The sequence below is a fragment of the Euprymna scolopes genome, chromosome 43, assembly GCF_053919585.1.
Source record: "Euprymna scolopes isolate OS-2025 chromosome 43, ASM5391958v1, whole genome shotgun sequence".
NCBI lineage: Eukaryota > Metazoa > Mollusca > Cephalopoda > Sepiida > Sepiolidae > Euprymna > Euprymna scolopes.
In genome coordinates, this window is record NC_136524.1 from 59,171,066 (window position 1) to 59,183,586 (window position 12,521).

Below are 12,521 nucleotides of genomic sequence, written 5' to 3' on the forward strand. Positions count from 1 at the left end.
TTAATAATACCATTCCAGTTTTTGTAGCTCTTCAATGCTTTCAGTTGAAAAAAGAAAAAAAAAAAAATAGAATTGAACGACCCTCATGGAATAGTTTGATGATGTTCCTAAATTTTTGAGATGAGGATTTATAATTTTTCTGATTTGGATTCTTAGACTACTGTTCTCACCTTACAATGTTTCAGTTTATGACTCCGCTGACCTTATTCAGGTGTATTTTTTATATAACTCAGGAATTTCAAACAAAACCCTCTATTTAATTTATGGGGGCAGCATGCTCTCATTCCATAAGCCAGTAGTCTCATGTAATTTTAAGCCACACTAAAGATTGAACCCTTAACCTACAGAAAAATGTTGTTTAGAACTTATATATTTGAATTCTTCGGACTACTGTTCTCATCTTGAGTGTTATTTTTAAAACATTTTAATCAATGTAACCTCTGGCCTTCTCCTTGTCAAACTCGGGAATTAGGACAAAATTTCAAACCGAACTCTTTATTTACTTCACTTCTTTTATTCCATCAACCATGACTGGATAGAGGTCTTACGTATTTTTCAGTCACCTACACTAAGAATTGAACCTTCAAACTTTAGGAGATTATTGCTTTTACAATTGATTTTTCTTAGCATTCTAACCACTGTACAACGGGTCCTTGCAGACAATTCTAGTACGAATTTTAGGAGACTTAAACCTACTTTTGTATTTTTAGTTGTGGATATCACCATTTATTACTAATTACACTGCCCTGCGTTTATTTTTTTTTTTCAAAGGTCGAAGGTCTTTCAAGTGGTTTATAGTATTTTTGGTGTGCTGAATCCAAAAATGCCATCTGTTTCCTTGGATCAGGTCTAGTTTTTGAGATATGAGAACTGCGACTTTTGGGTCTTGAATAGTACTAAGTATAAGGAAAACAAGGCTTCAGGTATAGCCTATTATTATTATTTTCTTTTTGCATGAAAATTATACTGTGGCACCCCGAAACTGATACTGAAACCTAATGATGTTTTTGTTTACTTTCAGGAAGCTGAAACCGAAAGTGAAACTGCATTGACTATATTGACAACAGTGAAACTGAAAATGGTTTAGAAAACTGAAAATGCACAAATCATCCTGATAGGTTCTGCTACATATGTGGTAATGTGATTTTTCCTCGTAGACTAACAAATGTAACTGATTTTGTGAAGAAGGCATATCGTGATTACTTTGGAGTTAAGCTTGGGGACCAGGACAAGCCATTTGCACTCCATGTTAGCTGCAAAACATGTGTCAAGAACTTGCATGATTGGAGAAATAAAAAAAGGAAGAGTATGCCATTTGCTGTTCCAACGGTTTGGAGAGAAGGTAAAGATCATGTGTCATACTGCTATTTCTGCATGACTAGGAGATATATAAAGAGTTCTAAGACATAGTAACCCCCCCCCCAGGAGAAGCCCAGCAAAAAAAAGCCTTTCTTGGATATACAAAAATGCGCACACTGCATTTGCCTTTTATATATATAGATTAACAGTTCCCATATTGTGTTAAATTCTATACTAGGTCTTAGAAATTGATTGTGCTGCTTATTTGAGTCATCTTACTCGCTACCATTCTTCTGTTTATAATTTTTACTTCATCCCATAATGGTTAATGGTTTTCTTTTTCCCTCCAGATATGTTCAGCTAAACTTGATTTTTCAATCTCTCTGCATACTATGGCTTTTCAATGTTCTTCTAACCATACTTTTAGTGGGCAACATGTCTCACCTTTGTATTCCACATTTACATGGGATCTCATATACACAGTTCTTAGTCATGATTTTATTTTGTAGAGGGTTTGACTCGCACAAGCTGTTTCTGGAGAGTTGAATCGCTTCTGAATATTGTCCTTTCATATGGATTATATATTCATTGAAGTTTTTGACAACAGCATATATTGTTTACAAACTGAAATGAGTTTCTGGATGGTGTCCTTTAGTGTCGGGTACAAATTTCTTGGAGCTGATGTCATACTCTCTGAATAGTTGTTTCGATGGGGGGTTTCTCTCAAACTGTATCTCTTTTTGATGTGCATTGCTGTTACTACATATTACTTTTGTTTGGCGTTGTAGGTAACAGACGATTCCTTTATTTACATTATATGGATGGTGTGAGTTGAAATTTAGGTACTGTTCAGTGCTTAGAACTGAATTTCACTACATACTTTATTCGTTATGCCGGGAGTTCTTAACCCCATGGATTAAAGAGTTTGATTTGAAATTAAGGGCAGATTCCCCAGTTTAACAAAATAGACTTGATAAAAGTCAAAGATTACATAGACTGAAACGTGAAAATAACACTCAAGATGAGAACAGTAGTCCGAATGATGCAAGTATGAAAAATGCTAAAATAAAAAATTAATTATTACTGAAAGTTCTTATGAAAGCAAGGGAGATAACTGCATGAAATCATGGGGAGGTAACTGCAGTAATAGTTCAATGAAATAGCCTTGATGAAAGTCAAAGATTACATACACTGAAACGTGAAAATAACACTCGAGATGAGAACAGTAGTCCGAATAATGCAAGTAATTCAAACTTGCTGATGATGTTAAAGTAGACGTCAGATTATTATCAAACAAAATCATACAGATGATCTAAATAAGCCGTCATATTTGGAAATTAAAAATCTAACATAGTAAACAGTTATTCGCTATATGTTGGATCCAGATATAATACACTGCGCAATAAGTCTTTAGCTTGACATATACATTGGAAGTTTACAAAATTATTCTTAGTTTAGGGAAACTACTGTTGCAAATTTTAACAACAATGAGAACAATATGACTTTTGTACGTTGTTTCCAACATGTTTTCTGAATGGAAAGTGTTGATAAACCTATTATTTTTCTGGATAGTGCAAAAAAATAGTTTTGGGACAGAAAAAAACAATCAAATATATCAAATATGAGTTTATTAACATTTCTATAAAATTATTGTCCTTTTTAAACTGACCCAAATTAGATAAATTAATAAGTAATAATAATTACCTTTTTAAAGCCAAATGTCACAAATTTGGTCTTTTTTGAAACGGTTTGGCCATTCAAAAATTGTATTTGGCCGGTTTCATCTGGCATTACCAAATGGTCGCCCACTTTAGTATTGATAAGGCTCAACGTCACTTAACTTTAGTGATCTAATAGAAACTGGTGTGTCAATGTGATTATGCCATATATTTGGAAGAATGAAATTTAGATAATATGTTAAAAGAAAATTGTTTTTAGAAAGTTTTGCTTTCTTTGCAATTCAACTGATTATAGTATCTATATATCTATAAAAGTGAAATTGTCTGTTTGTGTGTGTACATTTCCCTACCAAACTACTCTGTCAATTTTCAGTCTACAGACTCAAGATTTTACATAAGGGGTATTGAGACTTGGGAAAATCTTTTTAAGTGGTTTTCGGCCAGAAATTTGGCTGTCAAGGGGTCAAAGTTCAACGATTTTATCTTTGAAAACTCTACCAAACTACTCTGCCAATTTTGATTTTAACACTTGAAATTTTAGATGTAGGTTACTTGGACATGGATCAAACTTTTTAATTTGATTTCAGCCCAAAATAATAAATGTTAAGGGGTCAAAATTGGGGTCAAAGTTTTAAAAAGTTTGACCTCTGCAGTTCCTAACAAATTACTCAGCTAATCTTTGGTTTAAACATTTGAAATTTTACATAAAGTTTATTCAGACATAAAGCAAGCTTTTTAATCAGTTTTTGGATGAAAATTGGGATGCCAAGGTGTCAAAGTTTAAAATATTTAACCGTTTCTAGCAAACTATTCAGCCAATTTTGGGTCTACACATTTGAAATTTTACATAAAGTGTATTCAGACATAGGGCAAGCTTTTTAATTCAGTTTTTGGCCAAAAATTTGGCTGCCAAGAGGTCAAAGTTGAAAGAGTTGACCTTCGCAGACTTTACCAGACACCTCCACCAATTTTGGGTCCAAACATTTGAAATTTTAGATGTAGGTTACCTGGACATGAGTCAAACTTTTTAATATATATATACTTATGCACATAAAGGTATGAACAGTAAATAGGGCCTGAGCAAAGCCGGGCTGAACAGCTAGTATAGTAATAAGAAAAAAATCGTTATTATTTCATAAAATATAATATTGAATTTATTTTAATATTTTATTTATGAATTTAAGGTAAATTACAAAAGAATAGATCGACTAAACATAAAAAATAAATATTATTCAATTTTTTTTAACTCTTCAGCTTTATAAAACATTAAAAATTTTTATCACTTATATATTTCTTTCAGATTTCATAAAACGAAATACAAGGGAAGGGAGGGACATATAACAAAAAAATATTTTTCATATATTTGGCAAAAACTGCATTTATAACATAGATCTCACCTGTCTGTCTAAATGTATGTATATATGTATGTTTGTATGTCTCACAAAAACTTTGGACAGAGACGACGGATTCTCACGAGATATCGTTTTGAAAAATTGTCTCTGAAATGGATATATATGCTGATGACAACGCTCTATAACAGGCACGACAGGAAAACAAATGAACACATATCTAAAGAAATGGCAGAAACACTAGCGGATGACTTCCAATCTGTAGTAGAATAGGGACAAAAATAGATCGTCACATTCAATGCTGCCAAGACTAAACTTGTTTTCTTCAATAATTACAAGAAACCTTCTCTACCATCAATAGCAATGGCCAACGACTCATTATCTGAAAGTACTTCTTTTAAACTCCTCGGCCTAACGTTCACAGGAAACATGAGTTGGAACAGATACATTGAGAGCATTGCCAGGACCACTGCAAAGAAGGTTGGCTCTCTCTACCGTGCCAGAAAGCTACTAACGCCCGAAAGTATACTGTACCTCTATAAGGCTACCATTCACCCAAGTATGGAGTATTGTTGTCATATTTGGGCCTCGACATAAATATCCCTGACAAACCTGACAAGCAGCTAAATTCCACCCCTACAACAGTAGAGATCCCTAGATGTAAGAGAGCTTTCTACTCAAGTAGTTTCTTCCCTAGAATTTCTAGACTTTGGAATTCCTTTCCGGGTCTCTGCTTCCCCAACTGTACTGACATGCAGAAGTTCAAGTGTAACATGAACAGACATCTTGCTGCCCAATTCCCTACATAGTACCCCTGTAGCTTAGGTCTCTGATAGTAGCCCCCTACATCAAAGTGACAATGTGCCTTGTTTGGGGTGAAAATGTAATTAAAAAAAAAAAAAAAAATTATTGGACACATTCCGATACAAAACCTACATAAGAACACTCCCAGACACATCAAATTTTGCATGAAATTAAAGAAAAAAATCGGCCCAGCTGTTTCCAAATCCATAGTGAACGAACTCACACACACAAAGATAAAGTTCATTGTATATAACAGTAGATTAATTTAAAAGCGAATAAGTATTGAAATTTTCATGAAAATCTAATCATTAGTTGATTTTTGCTAGATTTATTAAACACATGTATACCTGCATGTTAAAAACAACATCACAACATAGGAACGCTGTTTTAAAGTGTCGATAATGTAAGCACGATTTTAGTCTGGCAATTTCATTATTTTCATATATAGAGAACATTTTTTTTTTTATTATTATCAGTTTATTTTAGGCTTCTTATTTTGGATGGCACAAAAGTTATGCTGATAATATTAACTTATATTAACGTTACATCGTGTTCCTATTTACAATGCCTCCCCACGGGACAGAGTTAGACACCAGCGTCGTTTTTTAATGTGGAGAAAAGAACAAAAAATAAAAATTGTCTCAGTCGTGAAGGATTTCTCCTCCACTAACAGAAAACAAGAAATTGAAGTGTAGCATCTGAAGAACAGATACTACACTTTGATCTTGAACCAAAGGCGGGGGGGGGGTTGTATTTATTTGCTTTCCCACTGAGTAAATTAGGCACAAGGCCGTTTTTTAATGTGGAGAGAGAAGGGGAGGGGAAGGGAAAAGGGTACCAGCTCCCGAGAGGTGGAAAATGGGAGCTGGATAGTGATTTGCCAGCTGGCCCATGTAGGGTACATGGGCCAGAAAATTGCCGCAAGGGCAATGGTCTTTGCTTGCAGCATCTGCCGGAACAGATGGTATTTATTTGCTCCCCCACCGAGCAAATTAGGCACAAGGCCAATTTTTAATGTGAGGAGTGAAGGGAGGGGGAAGGGAAAAGGGGACCAGCTCCCGAGAGGTGGGAACTGGGAGCTGGTTAAAGGTCAGGCATGTGGGGTTGCCCCCACATCTGGTCTTTGCTAGTCATAGCTAGTCATAGCTTGCAGTATCTGCCGGAACAGATACTACACTTTGACCTTGGCCCGAAGGCCACAAAGGTCCTCAAGGCTAGGGGGGAGTAGCTAATTGTGTAGTGCGTTTCGGAGATACCTAAGGAATGCGTATAAGAGTGCAAAGAAAAAGTATTAGAAAAATAGTTGAAGAATGAATTAAAGAATTTGGATCAGTCAGACTAAAGTCCACATCTTGAATGTAATCCTCACGTTTCGGTTGATGTAACTTCCCAACATTCTTCAGGTGCATCTTGTCAAGCTCAGAATTAAATCAAGGGTATCATTCGAAATTCTGTAAAGATTCTAGAGTTCAACAAAACACACCCAAAGAAAGCCGGTGGTTACATTAACCGAAATATGAGATTAATACCCAACATATGAACAACAATTGAAATTATAAAATCTCATTTTAGTAATTATGAAACACAAACAGAATAATCACAAAATAATAATCTTGCATCTACAAGTTATTGTTTTTCCTTTGAAATTTTATACTAATGTGTCACCATCTATCAAGGCCAAAAGCCACTGGATAATAAGAGTGGTCAGTTGGATAATGAGACAATACCATGGAAGAGATAACGAAAGTTTGATTCACTTAAGATGGCTCAATAGGCATTTGTTGACATCAGACTTGAAAATGACCAAGTTGCAGTCTTCAGGAAAATAGTCTTACAATAACACGTTTTACAGAGGGGAATTTCTTGGAAAGAAACTCTTATTTATAGAAAGTTTACTTGGTTTAGGTATGCATAGGTAAAAAGCAAAGTTTTGGGTTTTTTTTTGTTTTTTTTTTTTGCAATGATTGGTATTTTTTACTGTGAAGGTTTTATGGGTCGGAGGGTGTGGGAGACCAGAGAGATTGGAGTTTTTGCCTTGAATTTTTGCCATGTTGAGGGGAGGGGGGGGGGACAGAAATTGAAGTTCAGTCAAGCACCTATCATGAAAATAAAGATAGCAGTGAAGAATTTGATTGACTTGTACCCTTGGTTAAAAGGATCGTTTGACCTTTGACCTTTGACCTCCAGCATACCAAACCACTAAGTTAAACTGAACCCATTCCCCTTTGTCCAAATTCTACACACATTTGAGAGACAGGTAAATTGTTATCCACCTTAAATATCTCTTTTTTTTCCCCAAACTGCTCACATATGGCCCCAAAATAAGGTTACACCAGAAGGTCAAGTGGTACAAATTTCTGAACAAAGAAATTCCAATCCATCTCCAACTCCACCCTCACACCAGCCCCAAACTAAAGAAAATACTCTTCTTACTCTCTCTCTCTTTACTGAATTATACTAATGAGAGAAGCCACTTGTAAATACATGGATAGGTGGATCGATCTAGTAGATCCTCTCTCACCGCCACTCTTATGAGAGCCTTCTCTCAAACTACCAGTCTTCCCACTAGAGAGATTTTATCCTACACAGCAGCTAACTGCATCATTAGCATCGCCATCCTCCACTAAAAGATGGATTTCCAGTAACAATTGTGGGTATAAGTAGCACTCACCTTCTTGACAATCCACTCCATATCCTCCAGAGCACGAAACATGATTTGCTTGATTCTCTCAGGATCTGTTTCATCTGAGTGAGTATTGAAGCTCTGCAATCACAACGAAACATAACTATTATGTGTATATGCATGCATATACATATATATATATATATATATATATATATATATATAGTGTGTGTGTGTGTATGGGATGGGACGATTTCAATGTTTTAACAGATTCCAATACAATTACCGATTCTGTTCTAAATTCATAATTCCTATACAATTACTGATGCCGATTATTTTAAATTTCTAGATTTAGAGTTTGCTGTCTTTGAGGTGGGACCCATGTAAAATGTGCACATATTTTTGGCAAACATAGAAATACACTTGATAAATTTTAGTTTTACTGGTAATTTAAAATCCATAACTATTTATCAGTTCATTATTAATACGTGCCATGAAAAATTAAGTTTAAAAAAATATATATAACAATAACAAAGAATCGTTTTATTTGGTATCAGAAAATAAGCACAATTTTTTCCAGTTTTAATAACCAAACGTTCTGATTTTTTTAAATTCCTAAGTTTGATTCATCTTTCTAACACAAATATATACGTTAATGTTTTTTGTGTATTATAGAAATCAATTTTTTTTTTTTTTTTACACAGGCATCACCACATTATCAAGGCCAAGAGACCACTCAAGGATAAGGGTTAAAGAGTGTACAGTAGAAATTGGATAATATAGTAATCGTTAGTAATAGAAATTCGGTAAATTTGTTAACTTATATGGAACGGCTCATCAAGAACTTGTTTACGTTAGACTTGAACACAACCATACTGTAGTCAGCCGGAAAGCAGGAAAACAGAAGACAATTCCATAGGCGTGCAGTTCTAAGAAAGAAGCTTTGTTCATGGAATCTATGTTTAGGTTTAAGCACAGATAAAGAGTGGGGGGAATTATTGATAGTGTTTTCAGCTAGACGAGTGTTTCTTGTGAAAGTTTGGTGAGAGGGGACCATAGACTGAAGTTCAGTCAAACACTTTCCATTAAAATAACGATACATCAGAGACAAACTCGCAACATCTCTTCTGTGAGATAGAGGTTGCAGGGAAGAGAAAAGGACATCTATGAGGCTACAAAGTCTATTTTGAACTCTATCAAGGCAGGACAAGTCCTTTCTAGCAGCTCCTGCCCAGATGTGGCAACAGTATTCCATCCTTGGACATACCCGGCTCTTATATAAATAGAGAATTTCATCAGCAGTGAGATATCTACTGGATCGATAGAAAGATCCCACCATTTTTCCAACGGCCTTGGCAACAGATTTGATGCGCGTGTTCCATTTAAGATCAGGAGTAACGGTCAAGCTCAAAAGCTTGTCAAAACTTGAAGCCTCCTGAAGACGAGAGCCATTCATTTCAATTGATGCCAGATGTGGATCAAAATGTTGATGATATAAAGAGAGAAGCTTGGTTTTAGATGCATTAAAAGTAACCAGCCACTCCTTTCCCCATTTTACCACTTGCTCAAGATCAGAGGAGAGAGAATCGGAGAGAACTTGGTCGTTTACTGTCTTAGATGTATATGTTAACAGAAAATAAAAATTGGTTATAATAAAGGTTAAAATTGTTAAAAAATCTAAAGACATCGTTCATTTAGATATTTCTTTCAATTCCATCTGGGGTCTCTAGGGCAATTCTCATTTAGGTCTATAAAAAAAAAAAGCTAAAATATATTACAGTGCAAAGAAACAAAATTTGTTTTTTTAATAGATTTTTATTTTTTCATTTCATAAAACAAAAACAGAATTAAACAAAAGAGAGATGCTAGTACCGATACAGAGACAGGTGAAAATCACAACATCAAATAAATTATCACTAAAATTCTTAGATATTGTTATGTATCATACAAAAACAGGTACCTACACCAAAATTTAAGAAAGATTATACAGTAGAATTTCAATTAAAAATTAAAATCAGCTTTATCGTATTTTTGCTGATCTGCCATTGATAAGAGCAGCACACATAAAGCAAGGGCAGATAAGTCAATCTGTCATTTAATTTAGTAATAATGAATGGTGGATCGGCAAAATAATGATTTTTATCTTTATTTAAAGTTCTACTCGATCATTTTCCATAACTTTTGGTGAAGATGCTTATATTTGCATGAGATGTAAGTATATTAAAGTTTTCTTGTTAATTTATTTGGAACTGCGATTTGCACCCATGCCCCTATTGGTATTTTTAATTTTAAAATATTTTTTTTATTTTCTTTTTAAATAAAATGATCTTGTCAATAAATTCACAAGTCGTTTTATAACCGTCTGCAATATTTTTTAGTAACAACAAGCCGCGCGTACATAGTCCCCCTCTGGTGCTGCATGTGAGATGATGCAAAAAAAATAGTGAAGAAATGATGAAGTGTGAAGGGTTAACGTTGCCTTCACATTTTCGCCAAGTTTCAGAAAAATCTTATGGATGGAACAAAAGTTATGGGGTAAAAAGTTAAATTTTTTCCAATTTGGCGGCATTTATGACCCCTTTTGAGCTTCCTATAAATGTCGAATCCTAGTGAAAATGGACAATCAGTGCAGTTTCACACCTTAAGACATGTATATTTGAATATAGTACCATGGAAAACCACTATATAGACATATGTATCAAGTTTTTGAGTAATATGAAAAAAGAGCACCAAAAAGGCATGCTTTTTTAGCCAGAGGGATGTGAACCCGTCCCAGAGGGGTCGAACCAGAATTTTGCCAGGGTCACCCATACTGAATTTATAATAAGAACAATAGCCTCCACATTTTGGCCAAGTTTCAGGAAAATCTAATGGATGAATCAAATGCTATGGGGCAAAAAGTGTAATTTTTGCCCATTTTGGGCCATTTTTAACCTGTTCAGAGCTACTGGAGATGCCAAATCCCAGTGTAAATGGATAACGGTGCAGTTTCAGGTCCTAAAACATGTATATTTGTGTTGACCACCGTGAAAAAACACTATATAGTCAGACATACCAAGTTTTTGTTGAGAAATATGAAAAAAGAGCCACAAAAAGGGGTGTTTTTAGCACTAAAAGTCCATGGGGACGTGAACCAGAATTTTGCCATGGTAATCCATACCGGATTGATATTAAGAACAATGGGCTCCACATTTTGGCCAAGTTTCAGGAAAATCTAATATGGATGGATCAAACGCTATGGGGCAAAAAGTGTCATTTTTGGCCATTTTGGGCCATTTTTAAGAGTCATTGGGGACGCAACAGGAATTTTTGCAAAAACCATTTTTTTACTGTGCACATCTATTTAATGAAATACAATTTGTGGCAAAATTTCAGGAAAAACTAATGGATGGTTATTTGGCAATCGTCCGGACACATGGACGCACAGAAGCACGGACGTCACTGAAAACATAGGTCCCTCTTTGCGGGGGACCAACATCACACTAATATTTCTTTTATCACTTGGCTTTTGTGCCTACGGTGATCTTGAGATCACCATAGGCACAAAAGTCCAGATTTATCATGCACTTGTTCAGACAAGCGCTTGCAAGACCTGGCCAATGAGACCTGTGGACATCTAAAGGAATCATCACTCTTAACTAAGTGCTTTTAAAGAGGAAACTTTGTTGGTTCAGTTATACTAGGTACCACAGCAGTTTTCATGTTTTGACTTCATACCATTATTTCTTTTATATCTATATATACTAGCAGTTCCACCTGGCATTGCTCGGGCCCTATGTACTGTTCATAACTTTATTTGCCTATGTATATATTCAAAAGTGTGAATATGTATGGTAATGCCTTTTTATATAATAGTCTTCCTTAACTACCATAAAGAAAAGTTGCTAGAGACCGCAAACATCAAATTTTTTTAAAACTTTGATCCCTATTTTAACCCCTTAACATTTATTGTTTTGGGCTCAAATTAAATTTACTCATGTCCAAGTAACCTACATCTAAAATTTCAAATGTTTAGACCCAAAATTGGTGGAGGAGTTTGGTAGAGTCTGCAAAGGTCAACTCTTTCAACCACAACCTCTTGCTAGCCAAATTTTCGCCCAAAAACTGATTAAAAAGCTTGCTGAATACCCTTTATGTAAAATTTCAAATGTTTAGACCGAAAATTAGCTTAATAGTTTGCAAGAGACGACGATGGAAAAATTTTCTGAATTTTGACCTCTTGGAAGCAAAAAAATGATTAAAAAGCTTGCCCTATGTCTGAATACACTTTATGTAAAATTTCAAATTTTTAGACCAAAAATTGGCTGCATACTTTTGTAGAAACCGCAGAGGTCAATTTTGTTAAAACTGACTCCAATTATGACCCCTTAACATTTATTGTTTTGGGCTCAAATCAAATTATAAAGTTATATCCATTGTTACAAGAAAAATGGTCCCCTTTTTCTTGTAAGTAAGAAGGACATTAGATAAGTGAAAATGAGATTAGGATGGACCGAGATTCGAACTTTGTAAGCAAGGTTCAGAAATAGCTTCAGAAAATGGAATGTTAGAATTTCGCATTGTTAAATTTCATATAAAATAGTTTAAATATGTTTGTTTGTAGAAAGAATTTAATTGTTCATTCTTTTTACGAAAACTGAATTAAAATAAGGTCAGCTAGAAAATAATGAACAATGCAATTTAGGAATATACTGAAAATAGGTTAGGTTGAAAAATAAGTTACTGAGAATTCTTTGTCTGCAGAAATGGTTTGGGAGCATGTGCCGA

The 12,521-nt window shown here is 34.8% G+C and overlaps 1 protein-coding gene across 2 annotated transcripts in view; it reads right to left on the reverse strand.

The window, feature by feature from the left end:
• Positions 1-12,521, reverse strand: part of LOC145268354 (LYR motif-containing protein 9-like) — a 136,771-nt gene that overhangs the window by 97,201 nt on the left and 27,049 nt on the right. For both annotated transcript variants that reach the window (XM_080123876.1, XM_080123875.1), the window contains exon 2: positions 7,803-7,895. In XM_080123876.1, coding sequence (XP_079980002.1) covers positions 7,803-7,895 — 93 coding nt within the window. The remainder of the gene's footprint in view (positions 1-7,802; positions 7,896-12,521) is intronic.